This window comes from Leopardus geoffroyi, chromosome C2 (genome assembly GCF_018350155.1).
Source record: "Leopardus geoffroyi isolate Oge1 chromosome C2, O.geoffroyi_Oge1_pat1.0, whole genome shotgun sequence".
Lineage (NCBI taxonomy): Eukaryota > Metazoa > Chordata > Mammalia > Carnivora > Felidae > Leopardus > Leopardus geoffroyi.
In genome coordinates this window covers 95,834,236-95,859,433 of record NC_059333.1, presented here as the reverse complement: position 1 = coordinate 95,859,433, position 25,198 = coordinate 95,834,236, and the positions used below count along the sequence as shown (strand labels likewise).

General features: G+C 43.4%; 1 protein-coding gene across 1 annotated transcript; it reads left to right on the top strand.

Moving 5' to 3' along the window:
* Positions 1 to 3,250: 3,250 nt before the first annotated feature.
* On the top strand, positions 3,251 to 18,770 carry CLDN11 (claudin 11). Its single transcript, XM_045503001.1, has 3 exons — positions 3,251 to 3,676; positions 7,516 to 7,680; positions 17,469 to 18,770. Exons 1-3 carry the CDS (start codon positions 3,451 to 3,453, stop codon positions 17,699 to 17,701), a joined length of 624 nt encoding a protein of 207 aa, XP_045358957.1. The 5' UTR covers positions 3,251 to 3,450; the 3' UTR covers positions 17,702 to 18,770.
* The last annotated feature ends 6,428 nt before the right edge of the window (positions 18,771 to 25,198 follow it).

The window sequence follows — 25,198 nt, the reverse complement described above, 5'->3', positions numbered from 1 at the left end:
CAACTGCCTTTCTAATGCTCTCCATTATACATTTTTGAACAAGATTAAGGAAGGAAAGACCTTCTTACATTTTTTGTAATGGAAAGGATATTGGACTTAGGGTTGGAAGAGCTGGGATCAGATTTCAGCTTTACCTTACTAGTTCTGTTACACAGAAATGTGAAGAGATGGCAAGGCACAGTTTTCTGAGAGAAAATTAACTGGAAAGACATTGTCTGGGAGGACTGGGAGCCCACCGTTGACTGGGGTGGCTGGACCCTGAGAAACTGACTTTCACTGCTGAAACGGTACCCGGGACTGTGGTAGACCTGGAACGTCAGTTTATTAAGTCATGTCATGTGGGAAGTCATTTTCTAATCACAAGGAAGCCTTGGGGAGTAGAGTCACCACAGGAATGTGGATGATTTTAGGGTAGGTCCCTCAGCTAAAATAGCTTCCGGGACTTCCCCAGTATACAGGGAACCTTACCAAAGGGATAGTGTTCTTGGTGTTGGTGGGTCACTATACCATCTCCCGTGGATAGTAGAGGATTCTTATGGCCTCTTGGCTCCCAGTTCCTTGTGCTTCCATGGCTGCCCAACTTCCTTTCCGAGGGACATGCTCTGTTATGGCTAATTAATTCAAACAGGTTACAGTTTGCAGCTCTTCCTCCAGTGGCCTTGTGTACATCTGTGTTGTGATTGTTTCAATATTCATCTTAGGATTTCTCTTCTGTATAACCTAATTATTTTATCTTTAGTTTCTATCAAAAGCAGCTCATATTTTCAATTAATCCATTTTGCCTATGGCTAATGCTAACAGTAGCTAATATTATGAGTGCCCATTTGTAATATATATGTGTGTATGTATATGTAAATAAAGCACATACATAAATATTCAACTTTGCATACGTTATCTCACTTAACCCGAACAATAACCCTATGGGGCATCGACAATTCTCACTTTATAGATCAAGAACCTGAGAGTTACATAGGTTAAGGGACAGCCCAAGTGATAAAGTTGGAATATAACCTCAGGAGGTTCCATTCCAAGAACTTAACAACCTGACAACCTTTTACCATTTAGTGTCTGAGTTCTAAAATCTGGCTTTACGAATACCTCTGTGTGTGTCACCTGTGGGTGACCTGAGCATTGTTGAATTCTGATTGGTTGAATTTTTATTGTTGGAATGTCAAATGCTAATGGAGACATAAGAATGCAGATTTCATAATTGCTTTTTCAATGAATTGATGTTGGGTTTTATAGTTTTTAATATATACATATGTGTATCTATCTATATCTATCTATCTATCTATCTATCTATCTATCTATCTATATATGTTTTAAGTTTTAGTTTAAGTAGGCTCCATACCCAATGTGGGTCTTGAACTTACAATCCTGAGATCAAGGGTCACATGCTCTACTGACTGAGCCAGCCAGGCAACCCAGATTTTATAGTCTATACTGTACTTAAAACAAAAGCTCTTTTGTAAAAAAAAAAAAAAAAAAAAAAAAGGTTATGAAGGAAACATCTGAAAACATCCAGGTCAATAGATCCTGGTGATGAAATGGCCCAAACACATGGCTCCTTCAAAAAAGGGACATATTTCTACAGCAGTTTCTACAAACCAAACCTGTATGAATGCAGAGAGAACGTAAGAGTGAAAAGCAAGAGTTCTGAATCGTTATTCAGGTTTACTGAGCGCTTTGTACCAGATATTGTTTTAAGCTCTATATGTATATTAGCTCATGTAACAATCAAGAAACCTACGAAGTAGGCACTATTTTCATCCCCATCTTACAAATAAGAAAACTGAGGCCCAGAGAGATGAAGCAACTTGGTCCCAAGCTAGTTAGTGGTGGAGCCAGGATTTGAAGTCAGGCAGCCCCGGATTAGTTGTTCACCACCACCGAGCTCTCCCCAGTGATTGTTGTGGGCTCTTGTCCTTGACACTCTGTCATCTATTTGTGGAGTCTTTTCTGTTTGTGCGCTTGGATTCTTTGGGGTTTCCTCAAGCCTAGTCTTCCCTAGGAGATCTGGTGATTTGCCCTGACACCTAGAATAGATATGGGAAAGCTTAGTAGCTGTGATTCATGATCCATATCTTAGATTGAGTAGGAAGTTTTGTGTTTGCTGAAATCCTCATCTTTAAATCTCATGGTTGTTGATAGAGGGATATAATAAGATAAGCCAAAGGTATCAAAGGGAATTGAAATTGTTTAATGTAAATATAGTTCAAGGAGGACTTCTCTACTTGATAAAAAAAGCTCATATAATGGGTCTCATTTGAATGCAAAGAGAGAAGGCAGCTTAATGATGATGATGGTAGTAAGCACTTGTAGAGCACTCACTTTAGGCTACCCAGAGTTCTCACTGGAGTACAGATACTAACTTAGCCTCAGCCAGAGCAGTCAGCCTAGCTTTCAATGTGTCAAAACACGGAGTTTGAGCCCTTCAAGAATTTTCAGAAAGTGATTATCAGGAGAGGTTCCCAGGAAGGGTTAAGGGGCCCATGGACTCTCTTCCCACCTGGCTGTGTGACATTGGGCAATTGAACCTGTCGTGCTATTTCTTCATACGTATTATGCGTAAACAATGGTTCCTATCACAGAGGGTTGTTATGAGAATTAAATAATACATAAATATAAACACGTGCATATAGTACATGACAGTTCAGTTGGATAAATTTGAGTTGCTATTGTTGTTGTCACCATTAATATGGCCATGTCCACCTCTGATGATTTTCAAGCACAAGAAAGGATCATTTTCTTTCCACTAGTAACTGTGATATGCCGGATGCTTATCCTCTGTTCCTCAGGGCAATTCTCAGCTCCTCCGTTGTTACCCTCACGGGCGGTGGAGGAACTGTCCCAGCTCTCAGCTGGGAAGAAAGAGCGGGTGGGGAGAATGAGGAGGGAGGGAGCGAAGCGGAGACCCAGAGACAGAGGTGACAGAGGGGCAGCAAGAAGAGAAATAATTTGCAGCGAAACAGAACTGGAGCCTGACGCGGGCCCTCTCATCGCTCTCCACTTCTTGGACCTGGAACGGATTATTTTACTTTCTAACCTGGACCCGCGACGCCGGGCTGGGCGCAGAGGCCACATCGCCCCCTCTCTGACCCTGCTCCCCCTCCCCACCCCCCAACTCCGGGCCCCGCCCCGCGATTGGCTGGCTCCACCCGGGCCGTCGCCGATTGGCCCTCGCCGGCCGGGTCTACGGGGTTTAAAGAGGGGGGCGGGGGCGCACTGCCCAGCCGCGCCGCTGTCCCCGCCGCCGTGCGCCCGTCGCGCCGTCGGAGCTGGGCTCGCGGCCTCTCTTTGCCTGCCGCAGCTTCCAGCGTCGCACGTCCGCCCGTCGCCGGTCAGCGGCTCTCGAGGGCGCGCGCGAGAGGACCGCGGCAGGTGCCGTCCAGTCCCAGGCGCAGGCACAGCTGGTGAGGGGCGAGGCCCTCAGACGCCAAGGTGGCCACCATGGTGGCCACGTGCCTGCAGGTAGTGGGCTTCGTCACGAGCTTCGTGGGTTGGATCGGCATCATCGTCACCACGTCCACCAACGACTGGGTGGTGACCTGCGGCTACACCATCCCCACCTGCCGCAAGCTGGACGAACTGGGCTCCAAGGGGCTGTGGGCAGACTGCGTCATGGCCACGGGGCTGTACCACTGCAAGCCCCTGGTGGACATCCTCATCCTACCGGGTAAGGACCCCACCTCTCGAGCGGCTGCTCCTAGCCCTTATCGTCGGGGCAGACCCGGGATGGGCGCATTAGATGGCGTTCACAGAAACGTTTCAAGGCCTTGAAGACCTTAACGCACATTTGATACCCTCAGTCCCACCTTGTAGAGAGATTAGGCAGTCCCGAATTTAGCCTCTCTCAGCCTCAGTTTTCTTATCCGGAATTTGGGATGATAGTGGTAGCCACTGGCCGAGTCACCCTGAGAAGTTAATAAACTGAGACGCAGACACCTACTTGGAACTCTCTCCATGTTAACGACTGACGGTCACCCACCTGCCTCAGGCTCCCACAGTCAGTGGTTCAGAAGTACTGTACTTCCCTCCACCCGACCCCCCCCCCCCTCCCGCCCCGGGCCTCTTCCCTCGGGCGTTAGACTCCACCCTCAGAGGCGAGGAGGAGAGAAACCCTAGCATTCCAGCGATCCCAACAGGAGTAGGCCGAGTTACCCGGTCTTTCGTCTTTGTGAGACTGGCCACAAGTCCCGGACCTCCTAGCTCTGCCAGATCGGTTCCCGTAGGTCCGGGGGGCCTGTGTTACTCCCCCCACCCCTTGCCCCCGCAGTGGGGGCGTCTGTCCGGGGCCTGTGGGGATTCCCCTCCCTGCCTCTGCACCTCTCATGTCCACTAGGGAAGAGCTGTCGTCCCCAGGCCACCCCCCCCCCCCCCCCCCCCCCCCCCCCCCCGCTCACCTGTTAAGAAGGCGCGCCACCACCGGTCGCTCGCTCCCCTCCAGTTGCGGGAGAGACAAGGGAAGAATTATCTAGCCTCCCAACTCCTTCGACGCCAGCCCGGGTCGGGGTTGGAAGGGGTGGTGGGCATTGAAAAATTCTGGGCAACAGTTTCTTTTTTTTTTTTCCCAATATATGAAGTTTATTGTCAAATTGGTTTCCATACAACACCCAGTGCTCATCCCAAAAGGTGGGCAACAGTTTCAATTCAGATGTAAACCTGGAGCCAGTGAGTGGTTGGGTGATTGGCGAGGTCGTGGGCTCCCCTTAAGGATTGCCTTCTGTCCCCGCTAGTCTTTGAGGATGGTGCCCATTTAAAGGCCTATCCTTAACCAGCGGGGCAACTTGGTCTCAAGACCAGTTTGGGAGCCTTTGGCTTTGTGCCATCTCCTGGGTGAACCTTTAGCTCCCTAGAGACTCTGCTCCCCCTTTAAACCTACCCCAAAGTGCCTCCTATTTCCCAGTCCTTGTGGTTGGAATCAATCCCCCCTTCTTCCTTGCTTCCCTGGTATTTGACTCTTGTTTCCATCAGGGCACATTTTGACATTTTTGTTCATTGTGAATCAAGTTTTCCTACACATTTTAAATTCCTCAAAGATAAAGATGGCTTCCTACTCTCTTTCCATCGTCTCCTGCATCAGGAAATCTGGGGAACAGGGCTGGTGCACACAATGTACTTTCTTCTTTTCCATTTTGAACTTTCAGAATGACAGAGATGGGGGGAACCCAGATCTTCACTTACCTTCACTCAATGGTGGCCTTGGTAGACCTGGGTCAGACTCTGGGATCCAGTGCTCATAACCTGGGTAATTTAGGACAATTCACTAATGTCTTTGAATCCCAAATGTCTTCCTTTAAAAAGTAAAATCAAACCAACCACCTATCTTACAGAGTTGTTTTGGGGATTAGATATGAGAAATGTAAACCTCCTTTGATGTAGTGTAGGCTTCATAAATTGTAGCTATAATTTTTTTTCAAAAAGCTGGGCATGGTATTTGTAGGAATCTGATTGAAGCATAAAATCACTCTTTCCTTCCTTCCCCTGAAATTAAGTTTACTGAGCATTCAGAGCCAAGTGGTTTATTTTCGGAGAACAGACCATGTTCCATCCTACAGATGGAGTACATTTTAGGGAGGGCCTAATCCTTCCTGCTGTCCTCCTCCCTCACACCTGGGTGGGGACAGGAACAGATCTGTGTCCATCTTTTGTTTTTTTAGACATGGCCTTGGCATCTAGCACATGGATAGCCTGCACTATAAATTTCAGAACCTCAGTTGCTAGTTGACCGTCTCCGTTGCATTCACCCTGGCTCTCCTATAAGCTGCAGGGGCATAGGACTTCCGTCAGAGATTCTGCTTCAGAATCCTGTGGCTCCTCTTTGTGGGGGGTCTTCAAGTCAATAAAGTCAATAGTTGAGTGTTTACCCTTAATTTTGAAGAAACTGAGGTGGGTAATGACTGGAAGAGTACCCTTGTGGAGTCTGAATTCTGGTAAAATAGCTAGGTCTTGCTAAGAGACAGTGTTGCAGTTGCGTCTTGGTATGAGAGTCGTGTGGAGTGTGTGGAGGCAGAAATCAGGGCTCATTTTTGGCTTTGCCTTTAACTCTACCCACCCTCCCACCCCCAGCCACTAGCTTAATTTCCTCTGAGTGAAAAAGGAAAAGTAATAAGTACAACCCCCTCCTTTATTTTTGGAGAAGGGAGAGTGTTTTAATGAGAAACAATACATTGAAGTCTGCCATATTCTGCTAGTATCTTGTCAGATTTATTTTACATAAATTTGCACATATTGTAATTTGTTTCTTAATGAAATTGTTACCTGGCATTTTATTTGACAGCATAACGTTCAATTGGGTTTGCTCCACTCTTATTCAACTTCTTTTTTTAAAAATTTTTGATGTTTATTTTTATTTGGAGAGAGAGAGAGAGGGAGGGAGAGAGAGAATATGAGTGGGGGAGGGGTAGAGAGAGAGGGAGACACGGAATCCAAAGCAGGCTCCAGGCACTGAGCTGTCAGCATAGAGCCCGATGGGGGGCTCGAACTCTTGAACTGCAAGATCATGACCTGAGCTGAAGTCGGACGCTTAACCGACTGAGCTACCCAGGCTCCCCTATCATTCAACTTCTTATTCCTTAATTCATAATTGTGTGTTTACGTCATCTGCTGGGGGCACTGTGTTAACTCCATGAAGACCAAAGCAGGAGTGTGCCCTCTAGAAAACTTTGGGGCCAGAGAGATGCCTTTAGAGCGGATACCAGACCGTTGTGGAAGCATGCCCAGGAGACTGTGGGTGAGGCAGGAGATGGAGTCTGACCATCAGTCAATAGGGGTCAGGATTCGTGAGCACAGCAGTCTCTGGGGAGATGTCAAGAGAGGAAGCCTGAGTCTTAGTTTAGTTAGGGCCACACGCTATATACAACGTGAATTACAAGCACATGGTTAGGACAAAATCGCCGAATATACCTAGTATAAAATGATTGCACTGACACAGAGTAATAACACTGGTAATAATAGCTAATCTTTTTGGAATACTTAGTATGCACTAGGCACTATTCTAAGCACTGTATGAATTAACTAATTTAATCTTAGTTGAATTCTTTTAGAGAGATATAGGTACTATTATTATATTTTTACTTTGTAGATGCGGAGAGGGTCAAGACATAACAGTTCAGTAACTTGCCCAAGGTCACACAGGTAGAGTGTATCAGCAGCAGGCTGGAGTCAACATAGACCCTCACAGAAGGCATCTTGGAAGATTTGAGTTTTAATCTGAATTTTTCATAAGATGATGCAACAGTGTAGTTGGACTCTTGGCCTCTTCATCCTGAAGGCTTAGACCAGTGGTCTAGCCTAGAGCTCTCCATCCAGTATCTCCAGCCTCCAACCTCCCTTTCGTGTCATGGAGTCACTTTAAAAACTGAACATGTGAAGTGATCTTAGATAACATTTACCACATTCTAAGTCCTGGAATGGGACGAGAAGAAGGCAGATGGTGCTGAATTCCCTTGAGCCAGGGTTCAGGGGTCAGGGAGACCCACGGTCTAACCCCTCTGTGTGCTCTCTTGTGTCCAGGCTATGTGCAGGCTTGCCGAGCCCTGATGATCGCAGCTTCAGTCCTGGGTCTGCCGGCCATTCTCCTGCTGCTGACGGTTCTCCCCTGCATCCGAATGGGCCATGAGCCTGGTGTGGCCAAGTACAGGCGAGCCCAGCTGGCTGGCGTTATGCTCATTCTGCTAGGTAAGACAGCTTTCTATATAGCACCCCAACTCCAAGTGAGTCTGATGAATCTCAGATCCTGCTGCTGCTTCACTGAGTTCAACAGGATGTAAAAGGAAGCCAAGTGAATCCACCCAGGAAAAGATCCCCACAATGTGTATCCCTTTATGTTTCCTGCGTCGTTTATGCAGATGGATGAGTAATGTCTGTGGGGGTCACTAGGCATGAAAATAAATTTAAAACCAAAAGGTAAAAAGGATTTTGGGGGTATACTTAAAAGAGAGACCAAGCGACAGAAGAGTAACACAGTGGAATCTTTTCTTTGGGAATACCTTTGCCCGCATCCCATCAGGTCAACTGAGTCAGAATTACTTGGCATCAGACCAAACAAAGATATTTTTGGAAAGCTTTCAGGTGATTCTTACTTGTAGCCACGATCGAAAACTTCAGTTAACCTATAAGGAAAGAGTAGAGAAAGGAGGGCAAGGGAAAAGCAAGATGTTGAGGGTGGTAGATCACTAGTGATGATTCAGTCTTTTATACAGTAAAGATTCATTGGGCATCTGTGGAGTGCCAGGCATCACGGTTGGCATTGGGGACCCTGGGGAAGAAGGTAGTCTCTGCTTGGAGTGCACTTGGATATTTTCATGGAGTGTGGCATGTGCTCATCTAAAGAAGGTACACAGATTGTGCACACACATAGGAAGGAACCTAAGCAAGACTGGAGGAGTTTCCCAGAGCAGAGGATCCCAGTGATGAGAGTTGAAGAGAAGGTGGTGAGATCCTAGATTGCGGGGGGGATGGAGGGTGGAGAGGGGGGACAGCCCAGGCCAAGGAAATGGCACGTGCCCATTCAGTTTTCCTTGTTGTGCTTGCCCACAGAGGGCTTGATTTAACAACCTAGGGAGGATCCTTCTAGCTCTGCTCTCTTGAGTGACTTCGTTTCTCTCTACTTTTTTCTTGAGTGCTAATTCCATCAGCACATTCTAAATCCTAATAGAAGACATGAATTTTAAGAACAGCAGCTCTTGTTGCAGAGTGCACTGATACATCGGTGAGCAGCAACTGGTCTGCATATGGGTTATACATGAAGTCAGGTATTCCTGAGACAAGGAATTCCCATCCCCAAACTGGTATCAGACCATGTGCTTAAAGGTAAGGGTCAGGGTTCTATGCGGGTCAATGCCACTTAGTAATGGTCACACACAGTGATATTGGTGAGGTAAGGGGACATAAGAGGTAGGGATTCCATTTCCCAAGATTGCAAAGGGATGGAAGTTTTCAGGGGCTTGTGAAGCTACAGAGAATTCAGAGGAGGGGCTTGTACACACAAGTGTGTGTGTGTGTGTGTGTGTGTGTGTGTATGTGTGTGTATGTGTGTGGAGGGGGGAGGGGTGGGTAACAGGAGCAAAAAGGCCAGAGGGCCACTGTCATTTCCAGGGAAGAATCTGGGCATGGACATTTTGGGTCCAGCCACAAAGAATTTGTGATGGAGTGCCCCATGGAACACACAATCAGTATCATGTGACTCATCTAACTCACAAGGTCCTCTTTACAGTGCTTTTTGGAAGTCAGATCTTTACATTCGAATTCTCTTTCCGACAGTTAGACCAAAGCTCTACAGGTAAATTGGTTTGCGGAATCCAGGTGGAAACCCTTGTCATCTTAGGCAGGCACCATGATTGCTTTCCGCATATTCTTACAGAAGTCCCACAGGGCTCTCTCTATCTCTGAGGGTGCCAGCGCCAAAAGGTGGGCCTATTGTATTAGGTGTTCATTTTTAGAAATTCTGGCCTTCCATCTGAGAGTCACTGAGTATCCACTAAGATATTTTTGGCTGTGAAATTCCCCAGGGCTTTCAGATAATGCAGGAATGTGGAATTTTCAAGAAGGAGGTACTGAAAACAAACAAACAGATAAACAAAGAAACAAAACACAGCCTTGTTGGAAAATAAAGATATAAAAGCAAGTACATACAGACAAATTGGTATTTTTTTTTTTCAACGTTTATTTATTTTTGGGACAGAGAGAGACAGAGCATGAACGGGGGAGGGGCAGAGAGAGAGGGAGACACAGAATCGGAAACAGGCTCCAGGCTCTGAGCCATCAGCCCAGAGCCTGACGCGGGGCTCGAACTCCCGGACCGCGAGATCGTGACCTGGCTGAAGTCGGACGCTTAACCGACTGCGCCACCCACGTGCCCCGTGACAAATTGGTATTTAAATAAACTCTAAAACCAACTGAATCGTCCAGCTGAATAACAAGGGTTATTAAAAAACCAAAGGCAACCAGTTGTTTGAAACTTCCTAGCTGAATTAAAGCTTTTCTTTACGTTTTTCGAGTGGGTTGGTTGGTGTGTGTGGACAGAATCACAGAGAGGAGCGTGAGGTGGGGTGGGGGGTGGTGTGGGTCCCTCAGTCTCTGACTCCTGTCTGAGTGAAAAGATGGAGGGGCATTGAGTGACCTGGCCCTCTCAGAGTGGCTGTACCTTTCCAGCCACTCGCTATTAGTTTGGGGTGAGGACACCTCCCTGTGCCCTCTTGTAGCGTTTAATTTCCAGTGTTACCTGCCGCCTCTTTCATGGCTCCTGCCGGATTTATTTCTCAGTGCGTGGCCATTTGCCTTCAGGTTGGATGTTGTTTTGACAGGAACAAGCTAGCTCTGGAAATGTAATGCTCATTGTCTCAGCTGTGGCACCGGCTGGTCTCCTCTGGGTCTTCTTTGGAGCCCGGTGCCTCGGTTCCCCTGTTGGCAGTGGGTGGGAGGAGCTAGAGTGAGTGAAGGCTCCCTTTGTGTTGCTCTGGATTGGCTTCTGACGCTCTGCTCTCCCCGGAGAAGCCAGTGCTGGGCTCCTGCTGGATCCTAGAGGTCACCAGTGGTGCTCCCGCTGAGGTGTGGTCACTGACCAAAGGGGACTAGGCAGCACCGGGGTTTTGGGGCCTGGGAACTGGAAACAATACCAAAGCTAATCTTGGTATGGAAACTGTAAGGACTATTAATTAAAATCAGTTCTTCCTGACCCTGATAATTTTTATTTTTCCAAAAGCTTAAAAAAATTATATGTCTGTTGTACAATAGCTTTATCTTCTCAACTGTCTTAAGTTTGTGAGGATTTAGCCCTGCTTTGGGGGAAGGCATGGGAGCCAGATGTAGCAGGCTCCTTAGATCTAGGATGGATCCAGGCGAACATAGTCTGTAGTTTTCTTTTCTTTTTTCTTTTTAATGTTTATTTATTTTTGAGAGAGAGAGAGAGAGAGAGAGAGAGAGAGAGAGAGAGAATGAGTGGGGAAGGAGCAGAGAGAGACAGAGACAGAATCTGAAGCAGGCTCCAGGCTCCGAGCTGTCAGCACAGAGCCTGATGTGGGGCTAGAACTCATGAACCGTGAGATCATGACCTGAGCTGAAGTTGGTAGCTTAATCGACTGAGCCACCCAGGCGACCCTAGTCTGCAGCTTTTCAAGAGCCCCTGCCAAGGCAGGAAGTGCCTATGCCCTGAGCTGCTTTATCTCATCACTGGGAGCCAGACCAATGGTACTGAATCTCTAATCTACCACTTTCCAGCTGTGTGAACTGGGGCAGTTACTTAATGTCTCTGAGCCTTTCTATGAAATGAGACCATAATGCTTTCATCTGAGATGGGTAAGAATAGTGAAAGGAGGTATGCAAGTTATTTAGCCTGGCGTCTGGCACATAATAAGTGCTCAACAAATGGTTGTTATTATAATTGCTGTTGTTGGTTAGAGGAAATAGAGACCTAAGCCAGAGGGAAGTGGGTATTCTTTTGTTGATGTCTCATTTCTGTGGGGTAATCTCCACACATGGCACTGGTCAAGAGAGACAGTGAGCTGTTCCTGGAAACACTAGGTTGGTTGCATCCTGGTCTAATGGAAACATTTCCATTGTTTACTTTGTAGAAACTGGAGTGTAGGGGTCAATAAATAGTTGGCGTTTTTTTGCTTATTCCATTATAGGAAGCCATGTTAAGCTACCCAACTGAAAATGCTCAAGCTTAGTTCTGATTTGCTCTCATTCTCACCTCATTGTAACTTAGAAAGTCCTTGATTTGAGTGTTTCTTGGGGAGATGAGGTAGGGAATGGACAGAAAGAAAGTGTATATTCCTCCCTAAGTGGGACCCTCTCAACTTCTCTCCTTTTTAAAAATATGGCCCCAAGAATCCTATTTGTATTGGAAAAAAGTTGTTTTAACTTGAAACTTACAGGTTAATAATGGAATTGCCATAAAATAAAAGGCATGTGCAGATGTGGGACAGGTTGAGTTTGTCCGGCACACAGAATCAGATGTCCTAGGAAAGGCCTCCCTTGGATGTGTAGTAAACAGTGATGCTCATAATCCCGGGGTCTTAAGCAAGTAGATGGAAAAAGTCTTCCTCTAAAGTCATTAGCTTTCTACAAACAAGTCCGTAATGTCAGTCAAATTTTATGTGGGTAGTGGGAAGGCTGTGGTATCTTTAGTACGGTTGTGGCTTAAAATGAACTTACTGGTAAAATTGGAGGAGTTAACTGGTTTATGAGGTCTCTCCTATCTCTAAATTCTGTGATTAAAAAAATATTAAATAACCATGAGACTGGCTTTTAAAAAAGGTTATGGGAAAAAAAAGATAATGATGTGTGAAATAGAAAAATAAAGGAAAAAATGTTGAAAGCAGGCCAGGAAAAATAATATAGTCAAACATTCCTTTGACTTGATTGTTTTAAATATTAAATCTTCATAAAAGCCATAGTATAAGAGGAGTATGTCTTTTGGCAACTATGTTTTCTTATGTCAAAATTTAGAGAATGACAAATGATAAAAATAAAAAGTAAAATTTTTGTAGATTCAAATTATAAGGAAACAACAAATAAATATGACTCCAGCCAATAGCTCATTAGAAATCTCATTACTTGTTGCCTTAAGTTAACTGGCACAAAGCTAAAGTTTGTTGCTATTTAGATCATATGTTATAATAGCATCAATTGTAGAAGGCAGCATTCTTTGCATTGTAAAACGTTTAAAAGGAGAAAGTTTAAGAAATAGTTTTTATTGTGGAAAATTTCATACATACACAGAAGTAGAAAAAATAGTATAATGAACCTCCATGAGCCCAAACTCATTCTCAGTCACAGCCAATCTGCTTCATCCATGTACTTCTTTTCTTCTAGTCCCCAGATTTTTTTTTTTTGAAGCAAATCTCAGATATAATGTCAAGGAAGAATTTTTCCAGTATTACTTATATCATTCAGAGTAATTTATGTGATTTTAATGGAAATATTGCTTGGTGCTAGAAATAATGCTCTTAAAAGTACTCTCAGTTCTTAGTTCTGAAAGTGACAAAGCCTGAAAACAGAGATGTTCATTGGAGGAAGGAAGAAATGAATCTGGTGCCCTTCTGCCTTTTTGGGCCCCCTTGTCAGTCTTTCCCTCTGTCTCTAAATTGTTACCTTCAAAGTCAAACATACATGTACTAATATTATTTAATTTCACATTTATTTAACTCCGTATATTACTGTGTGTCATTTAATCCCTAAAGAAATTAAAAGCTGTGTTTACATTTCATTGCTCTAAAATTGCTTTTCCAACTATTTTCTGTGTTTGGCTCTATCAAGATCATTGTTAACTTTTAATGAGGCTGTATTCTGTCAACTAAAGAACACATTGTATTAGATTATTTGAAATTTACCAAAAGAGGCAAACAATTTATTCTATAAAGAGCAGGAGTTCTACTGGTGAGAGGACCAAGTCTGGATGAAACTATAATCTACACAGTGAAGCTTTCTTCTCCCCTCTTCTCCTTCTCCTCTCCTCCACTCCTCCACTTCCTTCTCTTCCTCTCCTTCTCCTTTCCTTCTCCTCCTTCTCCTCCACTTCCCCCTCCTCCTCCTTTTTTTTTTTTTAAATTTTTATTTTAGGTAAGTACGTCCCCAATTTTTACTTTCTGCTCCCTCCCAAATGACTTATTCCTGCTCCCCTTGTACAGTTAACTATTGCATCTTTTGAAGGTAGAAGAGGAGAAACAGATTGAAAAATCTGAGTGTTAAAATTCTTCTATTAGAGACTTACTTTAAAAATACATTCTGATGACATGAAAAGAAAAGCAATGAAAATTCTCTTTATCTTTCTTCAATTTTCTTTACCTTATGGGAAACTGTGACTTTTTTAGAAAAGCATTTTCTTTTCTCCAAATAATTGGGAGAGCCATTATAAACTCTGTGTGTGTGTGTGTGTGTGTGTGTGTGTGTGTGTGTGTCTGTGTGTGTGTGCACCCGTGCACACAAACAGAAATAAATCCAGCAGGCCTTCTGTGTCATTAAGACAGCCCCAAATTATTGCCAGTTTTATTAATATTTTACATCTTTTGGTTAAGTAATGATTTGACTTGCATTTTAACTTTACTGCTGATAACATTCCCCTTTCTCTTCAAACGATGCTGAAATTGAGTAAATTCTCCTTTTTTTAGTTTCTAAACATTCTTCATTCTGAGTTCAGTTGAAGGTCACTGTTTGTATTGAACCTCTCATTTCCCTTCGTGTTGTGTGGCGGCCTGTCATCTTTCAGTGGTTTTGATGTGGTTCGTCTCTGAGAGCCACAGGAATCCGACCCAGAGTTCATTTATCTGCTAGGAAATAAAGACCCCGCTAGCACTGGTCTGCCTTGTTTTGCATGGATTATAAAAGGAGGAAATTTTTAATGAGGTAAATCATGAGTTTGTAACTTTAAGTGTGTTAGAGTCACATTAAGGTTTTATGATTTTGGAAGTCAGTTTTGATGTGTTTGAAGTGGAAAGTAGACTTGAAATGAGACCACCTCTCATCCACTCACCCACCCATTCAGTCCTTATAGGCTCATTATTTAAATGTTTAGAATGTTCCTGATTTTTCCTTTTTCTAGTGAATTACACTGGAATAAAATCTAACAAAATCCCTAAAGCAATCAAAATCAAGACTGATGGTTATTTTTGGAATATTGAGCCTGATTTCTTTCCCCGTGTGAAGATACTCTTATTATTTTGCTTAGGAAAGGGGGAAGAACTAAATGAAATTAGAGGCAATTTCTTATCTTATTCTATAAAATCTACATCAACTCTGTATTGGAGTTAGGTTTACGTGAAATGTGGGGAATACTTGTGTGTGTGTGTGTGTGTGTGTGTTTTATGTATAAATATGAAGTAATTGAAAAATATTATACCTAATTTGAAACCATAAGCTGTTTTCAAACCAGTTGTTTGGCAATCAAATATTTTTTTTCCTATGGAATTCATCTTTTCACTCTCCACCTTCTCCCTCTAATCAAGCTTGGGTGTTTGGAAGCACTTGCTAGGGTGCTGTTTTGCTCAAGCAGAGAGTGCCCCCTTTGGGGGCCTAGGGGTGTGTAGCTAGGTTATGTGTTGACATGAAGAACCAAGGGCAGTTCTCTCTGGCTGAAATGCTCTAGAAGAGTTTCTGTTTCTTGTCCTGACAGAGAAGAAGACTTCTCTCTTTCTCTGTGCCTTGCTGAGGACAGTAGCCAAGCTGTTCTCCGTGAGTGCCACACTTGGAATGTGCGGCTGGAGGAGGAGAGAAAAACACTCCCCCACCCCCACCCCCACCCCCACCAGGTGTTTGAGGTCCTGAGCTGGAAAGGGAAGATACAATTAACACTGGTCTTCTTCTTTTTTAATCTAATCTAATCTAATCTAATCTAATCTAATTTAATAAGTTTATCTATTTATTTTGAAAGAGAGCATGAGTGGGGGAGGAGAGGAGAGCGTGGGAGACAGAGAATCCCAAGCAGGTCAATGCTGTCAACACAGAGCCCAATGCGAAGCTCCATCTCACAAGCTGTGAGATCATGACCTGAGCCAAAATCAAGAGTTGGATGCTCAACCAACTGAGCCACCCAGGAGTCCCAGCACTGGTCATTTTGAAACATTTTATTCACAGAAGGAGAATACATATTCTCATGGTGTCTCATACAAACATTACAGAAGCTGGCATGACTGATTTTACTCTTTTAAGAAAAAAATGAAGACATTAATATACAGACAGATTTTAGCTTCTTAGATGATCTATAACAACTCCTTAAATATGTGAATAGTACACAATTAATGGAGTGAATTTAGGCTGTTAGAAAGTCAATTTGAGCAATCAAAGCCCCCAAATTAACTTTATTCCTTCTGACTTCCACTTGGGACCTATGTATTTTTATGATAGGAATCACATCTATTTATGTGTATCTATACCCAGCTTGGGGGAGTGAGGTTATGTTACAAGTTACACAAATGCAGTGAGCTAGTTTAAGAGATCTTTCAAAATGGGTAAGGCTTCAATCTTTAGTTCAGTTTAGAACTAATGTACGAGGCTGTTAGAATTGAGTGCTTACGTGTACAGAGAAATTATATTTCTTCTATTTGGGCCTAGAGGTAAGTCAGAAAGTCACTCAGCGTGAGTAGAAATCAAAAATGCTTGCTGAGTTGAAAGTAACAAGGATACTGCAGGCAGCAAACATTGCGGTGCCCTGCCTTGAATTTATTGAAAACTTTATGGCTTATGATTGGAAACCTCATTGTTACTGTTTTCTTGATCTGCGGACTTTAATGTATCCTCCCAATTTAAAGCTTCAACTAAAATTTCTGTCCTGCTTGTAGTTGTGAGAAATCAGATGATACCAAAGGAGGTTATGGAGTTACTTTGTCTAGAGTTGTGCTGTTCAACACATGAGCCACCAGCCACATATGACTATTTAACTTTTAATTAATTAAAATTCAAAACTCTGTTTTTTGATCTCACTGGCCTCATGAAAAACGTTTAAAAGCCCATGTAGCTAGTGAGTGCCATATTTGGCAGTGCTGGTGTAGAGGTTTAAATTTGTTTTTTTTTTAAACTTTCTTATGGGCTCCTGCCTGCCCTTGTTTAGCTGCTTTGCTTAGGAAGAGAGGAACTAAATGATATAGAAGCTATTTCTTAGTTTATTCTTTCAAATCTACACCAAGTCTGAAAGGCTGGTTGGTGGAAGACCATAAAATTCTACCATTGCGACCCATCACAAATTCCAACACCATAAAATCCTCGGATGGGTAAATTCTTTTACCTTGAGTGCTGTTTATGGTATGTTGAGATTTTGTGATTGTGAACAGCATCACACAAACTCAAACTCTTAGCTGATATTCCACTGGTGTCTAACAACATTCATCACAGCAAGAGAATTCACATGGCTTCTTCAGGTCTTTGTAATGTGAATTGACCAAACTGAAAAAATAGAGTGGATAAATGGAATGGGCACCACTGTGTTTCTCATTTCGGGATACCTCAGGCGATGCAGTCATTCAGCTAGTAGACGCCGAGCACATACTATGGGCCTCATAGTGGGTTAAATACTGACTTTACAAACATAAGTAGGACATGGCCACTGCCGTCAAGGAACCCAGAACTTGGAATGGGAAATAGACATGGAAAGAGATAATTATAATACAATTAGGTAAGCATAATAAAAGAATCATAAGTATAGATATACGAAGTAAAGATACATAAGTAAATACAAGTACATATTTTTCGGCCTCAATGACTTATTTCTGGGCTTTTACACTGGAGTTCTTTCATCTCTGCCACCAGTTGAAAAAATAAGCATCTAGCAGTTTGACACAGCTTTCGATCGGTTGATTCTATAGATGCAAACTTGTAGGTTCAGGTTGCCACGGGAGCAGAGCTGTGCGTATCAAGCTTTCTGGAGTTAGTTGGAGGCCAGAGGAGTGTGCATGTGGAGTGAAGGAAAGCCTGTCTGCTGCTCGGGGTGTGTGATGGGTGTGCCCAGTCATAGCCCTCTCATGTCTCCCCAGCTCTCTGTGCCATGGTTGCCACCATCTGGTTTCCTGTGTGCGCCCACCGCGAGACCACCATCGTGAGCTTTGGCTACTCCCTGTATGCAGGCTGGATCGGTGCTGTCCTGTGCCTCGTGGGTGGCTGTGTCATCGTCTGCTGCGCTGGAGATGCCCAGGCGTTTGGTGAAAACCGTTTCTACTACTCTCCGGGCTCCAGCTCCCCAACCCATGCCAAGAGTGCCCACGTATAAGAGGGCTGCTAGCCTGCCCACGGAGGTGCTGCAGATACTGGGGCCACGGCCCTCGGTTTGCTTGCCACAGGCGGGGGAAGCCCACTCCGCTGCCAGGCTCCAACGCCAAAGGTCCAGAAAAGCATCCTGTCTGGCATTTTTTAGTCTTAACACCCTGCTCCCCATTTATTGCCTTAAAAGAAGTCTTTAGCTCAGAAAATGCCCACACGCTTTTCTCATGGTTTTGCCCATTATTAGCTCTTTTCTTGGGCATTACCTTTATTGTTCACCAGGATATATACATATATGTATATGTATATGTATATGTATATGTATATGTATATGTATTTTTCCTCTCTCTCTTTAAATTTTAAATATCTTGCAAACATTGCTGAGTTGGGTGTGGGGAGAGAAATAAAAGACACTTTTCAAACCGTTACAGATGACAATGGGAGCTTCATAAAGATGCCTCTCTGTTCGCTCCCTCCTCTTCAGCTCCAAGGTCATTTAGTTATAAGCGATAGAAAAAAATAGAACTGGGGACATGGGGTGGGGAGGGAAGGGACTGTGGAACTTTCCTCTATGGGAAACTTTCCCTTTTGTAAGTCGAGGGCAAGGGGTGGGGATATTTTTTAGTTTGTGATTTTACATTTATCTGTACATACTTTTTCAAGATTGATCATTTTTATAACCATGGTTTTCCTGAAATTCTCAATTCATCAGTATGAAGGAAATGAACCGAATAGACTTTAATTATATGACAAATAACAGTACAAGTGAATATAACTGTGACTGACATTCCACAAAACGTTTTTGGTTTCCAGGTTTGTACGATGTAGTTTTTAATCCTACACTTGCCTGTGCTTCAAATTAACACATTTTTAAAGCTTTTCCCCCATTCTCTATTTTCATTTTGTTAGCCATCTTGAAGTGATATTGTTTAACATAAATTGTGCTGTTGAATTTGGCTTTACGGGTGTAAACACTGATAGTGTATCAGTATCTGAGACCCCAAACTCTCCAAACATTGATGGTGCATTTTGTTCTTTAAGTGAAATCTGTGCAATAAAATAACAGACTGTCTGCAAAAGTGGCCTTTAATATTCTCTTATTTTCAAAAAATTTTCAAAAATGTCATTAATCTCTACTAATAATTTATAGGAACCTGGTCAGTGACTCAAGAACAAGTTATTCTGCCCGGCCCCGAATAATTAAGATGTTCTGTATTATTTACTGTATCATGGTGGTCATGTGTGGTCATAAAAATGCAACCTAGGTGCTCTGTTAGATTTCTTTAGTGGAATGATGTTATAGCATCTTTAAGTCATATATAAATGGCCAACAATTAGAAACCAAGTTCCAAGCATTACACAGTTAAATTCTTTATCTACTTTGAACACTGAGTGAAGAAATTGGCTAGGTATAAAAGGAAGTATAAACCACACACAGTATAGGGTATTTTGGTAATAGTATCTAAAATGCATTTTTTTCAAAATTGTTTTGAAAATTTGGAAATTTTGGACAAAGACACATGCATTGAGTTGATTTTTATTTGTTTTTTATTCCAGAAACTGTGTCAGGTTATGAATCTGTTATAAAACACACAGATTACAATCTATTTTGGCAGTATTTTTCCAAAAATACTAATTTCATTAGCTGATAATATAATAGACAGACATTTCCTCTTTGGAAATATCCATTTGGGCTAGTCATTTTGGTAGATATCTGTGTATGTTAGGAGATTATAACTATTTCTAAATTACTTGTGCAGAAGAGACAGTCTTCCTGTTGACCAAAATATTTGCTTAGTTATGATGCAGCTTTTGTAAGGACGTAAGTCGTGTAATTGTGTTGGAGGACTCTCTTTAGCTAATAAAACTTGTCAGGTGTAATGACTGTAAGCACTAACAGAGCAAAAGGCATCCAGGGGGTGGGGACAAGACAAATAAGACCCCCACATACCCTCTCCTTAGCACTGCTGGCTTGAATTCAAGGTGTTTCAACTGATAAATCTATGCTCTTAAAGACTGATCTCCTCACTCAGCCACCTCCTTCGTTGACATTGCTGCTTGCTTTCTCACATGAGGGGTCATGCTACATGAGCTCACTTTTCCCTGCAGTGGGAGAACAGACACCCTAAATCTCTCCTAGCTGATCGTTGCCTGTCTAGTTAGGAAATCCCACTTTGAAATTTTATTTATTTATTATTGTTTTTTAAGTGTTTATTTATTTTTGAGAGAGAGTGGGAGACAGAGCATGAGCAGGGGAGGGGCAGAGAGAGAGGGAGACACAGAAGCCGAAGCAGGTTCCAAGCTCTGAGCTGTCAGCACAGGGCCTGGCATGGGGCTCAAACACCTAAACCTTGAGATCATGACCTGAGCCGAAATGGGACGCTTAACCGACTGAGCCACTCAGGTGCCCAGGAAACCCCATTTTGTATGTCATAATTACAGGGTTGGGTTTTATTATCAGCGCTAGGGAGGGAGAGGAGGGTAACTGTTCCTCCAGAACAGTAGTGTCCAATAGAAATACAATATAGCCACATATGTGATTTAAAATTTTCTAAAAGTCACATTAAAAAGCTGAAAATAAACAAGTGAAATTAATTTTAATTTATTCTATTTAATTTGACATATCTAAAATATTATCATTTCAATATGTAATCAATTAATGGGATATTTTATGCCCTTTTGTATTGTTTTTGGATTCCAATGTATATTTTACACTTATAACATGTCTCTGTACTAATCACACCTTTTTAAAAACATATTTTTTTTTCAACGTTTATTTATTTTTTTGGGGGGACAGAGAGAGACAGAGCATGAACGGGGGAGGGGCAGAGAGAGAGGGAGACACAGAATCGGAAACAGGCTCCAGGCTCTGAGCCATCAGCCCAGAGCCTGACGCGGGGCTCGAACTCACGGACCGCGAGATCGTGACCCGGCTGAAGTCGGACGCTTAACCGACTGCGCCACCCAGGCGCCCCTAAAAACATTTTTTTTGTATTTATTCATTTTTGAGAGACAGTGACAGACTCTGAGTGGGGGAGGGGCAGAGAGAGAGGGAGACACAGAATCTGAAGCAGGCTCCAGGCTCCGAGCTCTCAGCACAGAGCCCAATGCGGGGCTCAAACTCAAGAGCCTCTAGATCATGACCTGAGCCGAAGTCGGACGCTCAACCGACTGAGTCACTCAGGCGCCCCTGTACTAGTCACACCTTAAGTGCTCAATGGCCACATGGGCTATTGGCTATTGGATTGGACAGCACAGCTCTACAACTACAGGTTCTGCTTCCGTAATCATCCAGTGGAATTCAGACTTGATGATTTTGTCTCATTAGAGCCCCATTGGAACCTGGCAATACAGTGACAGCAATTGTTAGCCAGGGGAAAACAATGACCCCCCGCCCCAATCACAGGTAAAATAGCAGACCCAAAGTGCTCTACCTGAACAACTGGGAAAAGGGAATTCATGCTCTTGGGACCTGTTTGTGTCAGGAACTTCAGACTTTTAATCCTCCCCACAGTCCCCGGTGTGTAGAGAGGAAAATGAGAGAGTTTAGGTTATTTGTCAAGGTCAGATAGCCACTATACAGGAGAAAAATGGGGTTTAAATCCATCTAATTTTAAAGCCCTTGTACTCTCATATATGAATCACTGCTAGGAAGTCCAGGTAAAATGCACATTCGTTCTCCTCACCCCCCAGAGGCCACTCAGTAGTTCTGAGACCGTACCCAGGAATCTGCATTTTCATTGCGCACCCCGGTGATTTTGATGAGATGGTCCCCATGCCACACTTTGAGGAACAGTGAAGGGAGGGGCCTCTTTCTCATGTCTTCTGTGTGCAGCTAACCACGTCCCATCCCTCTCTGAGGGCGAGATGACTTTAAGACGTAACATCCAGCTTTCCTTCCTTTGGCCTTTTCGAAAGAGACCCCACGCAGGGGATCTTTAGTTTGAAATGAACCAGTTGTGTTCATGCTTTCCACGAATTTGACAGCAACCAAATTAGAGAAAGAATGTTTCAAGGAAATCTCTGAATCTGGGGATGCTAGTTAGAACAACAGCAACAAAGAGGAGAAGATTATGTAGCTAAAGAATACAAGATACATATTTGTGCTGAAGTGGTGGTTTGGAATAACAATAGAACAAGGTTTGGTTGTGTCTTGCCCTGTGTGTGTGTGGTTTTTTTAAATTTCAAATCTGCCTGTCAGTGTTTCTCTATACAATGTACACAATGTGAACTGCAACATCTTAAATGTTTGGCAGGACATTCATGCTCATGACATCACATGCTGGGAGGACAGGGAGGCCACTGTAGGGCTGGCCCTGGGGAGAGGCAGCATCAGTGCTGCCATTGAGATGTCCCCACAAAAGAGTGTGTGACGGCCAGATGTGCAGCTTAATGGAGACTGAACCAGAATTGTGGGTGGAACATTGGCACATGCTGCTTAATGGCTTGAATAGCAGCTCTTGAGGAATCTATATTTCTCTACCTCACGCAGAGTCTCAGAGCTCAGGCTTTGTGGCCCTGTGGCCGGGGGAGGGGACGGAGATGGAGGGACTTGTCACTGTTCCATGCCCCATTGTTGAAATGGAAAATGTGGAAATGTGAAGCCATTTCTAGAGGATTTTGGATTTTGGAGGTAAGAATTGCTTACGCTGTACATCAGAATGACCTTCCAAATAGTAAAGGGCACCCAGTTGTCACAGCCTGGGGCTTTCTTTATTTAAAACTGTTATTTCTAGGGGCACTTGGGTGGCTTAGTTGGGTAAGTGTCTGACTCTTGATCTCAGCTCAGGTTTTGAACTCAGGGTCTTGATTTCAGGGTTGTGAGTTCAAGTCCTGTGTTGGGCTCCATACTGGGTGAGAAGCCTATTTAAAACAACAACAAGGACAACAACAACAGTTACTTCTCCTATGTTGAGTTATATACAGCTTTGCTTTTCAAAGTATAATGTGCATACAGATCATGGAGTTGGGGGGGGGGCATTCTGCATTTCTAACAAGCTCTCAGGAGATGCTGATGCTGTTGGTATAGATTCACACTTGGAGTAATATGTACTCATTAAAGAAAATGTGAACACTGTAGAAAACTGAAATAAAATAAAAAAATTACCCATCATTTCATCACTAGAGCAACTACTTTTGTAAAACAAAAACTTCTAATATACTATACATGTAGTTTGTAATCTACGTAAAAAAACCTTAATGTGTAGAGCACATTTTCTTTTATCATTAGGTGTTTTTCTAAAACAAAAATTTTAATATTTCCATAATCTCCCATTGTTTGGATGTACCATAAGTTACGCAAGGAGCTCCCAAGAATATCTTGGTTACCTTACTTCCTTTCTAATTTCTTCTAAGTAATTTTGCCATGAACATCCTCACAAGTCTTGCCCATACACATGATGATCCCTTTAACGTAAATTCCTAGAAAGGAGTTGCTGGATCACATATTCCAGACGGTGTTTTAAGAACAGTTTATTTTTTTGATAAGGGTGTGCTTAGCTTCCCCCAATAGGATAGGGTGTATCAATGTAGTATGCTGTTTTTCACATTTTTAAATTTTTTATTTTTTTATTGGGGAGAGAAGAGCAGAGGGAGAGAGAGAGAGAATTTTTAATCAGGCTCCATGCTCAGCACAGAGCCCGACTCGGGGCTTGATTCCATGACCCTGGGATCTTGACCTGAGCCAAAACCAAGAGTCATACACTGAACCAACTGAGCCACCCAGGTGTCCTTAATAGGCTGTTTTTTTTTTTTTTTTTTAATTATTTGAAATCTTTAAAATTTCAGTTGTGTTGATAGGGAATTATATAAAAACAATACTTGTAATAAATAGTCAATGGAAAATTCCAGAAGTATTCACAATAAGAGAAAAGGTGTGGAGAGGGGAGGTGGGGGTCTGGAGTTCAGCCTGCTCTACATTACAATTCTGCTTCAGTTGACTCTGGTCTATAGGGGATCCAAACAGGAGCATTTATCTCCAGGAGACCTTGTGCTGGGAACACTCTGATCCCAATAGCCCTGGTTAGGAGTGGGAAGCTCTGCTAGCATTGCCAGCTGAATCATTCTTTATTTTATTTTATTTTATTTGCCCCTCCCCCCAATAATTAAACTTGAGATAAAGACGAAGTATGGTAAAAACGAGTCACTTGCCCTTGCCTCAAACCTTCTAAATGTTAATCCTGTGCATATGCTAGAAAGAGAATTTACCTGGTTTCTCTTGCTGACTGCTTTTGTTTCTGTTTCAACAAAGGGTCAGAAAAAAATTACGCATAAAGGAGTGCTTCTAGAGGCATGAAAAGGCCTAGGACTATTGGGGATGAGGGCAGCCAGGGACCTTTGGGTGTTTCCCTTGGTCCTGCTTTGGTTCCCATGAGCAGAACAGAACCTTCTCAGCGTCCAGTCAGGAGACCTCACTCGTGCATTCCAGCCCACAGGCTGACCTGGGGGTACTGCTCTTCCCTTCGATTCTAGGCTGTGGCAAACCCTTCCTCCTCCACCTTGGCCTTCCCTGAGCCAGAACACAGTTCCTATGTGCCTCTGTCGTAGACTAAGCAAGGATCTCAAACCATTCCATTCGTTATTTCTAAAGCATGGCACAGGAGGTCACCAACATAAGATTTATTCAGTGAATGCAGATTTGTGGGTTCTGCCCCAGACTTACGGAGATGGGATCTGGATGGATCCTGGGAATCTGCATTTTAAATGACTCCTCAGGTGATTCTGACACACCCCAAAGTTTGAGAACCATTGAAAAAGTTTCAGTGAATGTAGGTACTGGAAGAGAACAGTACAGAAAGAGTATCTGGTCAAATGAAGAAACTAGAAGCCGGAAAGTTTGCTGATTTGCCAAGGCCATATTCTAGGGAGTCATTCTTCATTTCCTAGGACTGTAAAATTATGAGGTCATGGCTTGGGGGACCTTCTCCTTCTTTGAACTAGCCAATCCATCAGAATGAGGACTTCCTTTGTCTTACCTGACCCTTCCTCCCTGGTCTTGGAGCAAGCACCTGACTCAGGCTCTCCCTGAGAGGACAGGGGTGGCCCATCCCAAACTGGAGCCCATCCTTTATTGGAGCTGTGGGTCAGAGCACGTTCCTCTCTGAGAGCCAGGCTGGGAAGATGTGAGATTGGAAGTTCTTAGAGCTGCACTTATGGCCTTGCGGAAAAAGGGAGCCTGGGGCATATGAGGCCAAATGCAGAGGGAAGTAGGGATAAAAGAGCAGAGAGTATAAGGGGACCTGGTTCCATCATTTCTGAGGCCACCTTTACAAATGCTCTTTGGTTACACAAACCAGTACCTCCATTTACCCCTTTACTTTTCTTAATTGAATTCTGTCTCTTGCAACCAAAAGAATTCTGACTAGGAAGAGGCGGTACTTATAGGCACAGTTCCTACACTGTCCATGCCAGTCTTCTCCTCTTCCTCTGGGCGTTGTGCCTTTTTTCATTAGCTGCGTGGTCTGAGTGGGACTGTGACCCTCCTCCTCTGCCACAATGAAAGGCCCAG

Bases quoted from the DNA above. Each gene is read 5' to 3' on its own strand.
- CLDN11 (XM_045503001.1), top strand. From the start codon at position 3,451: ATGGTGGCCACGTGCCTGCAGGTAGTGGGCTTCGTCACGAGCTTCGTG. The intron at 3,677-7,515 runs GTAAGGACCCCA...TCTTGTGTCCAG, and splicing joins GGACATCCTCATCCTACCGG to GCTATGTGCAGGCTTGCCGA. The intron at 7,681-17,468 runs GTAAGACAGCTT...ATGTCTCCCCAG, and splicing joins CGTTATGCTCATTCTGCTAG to CTCTCTGTGCCATGGTTGCC.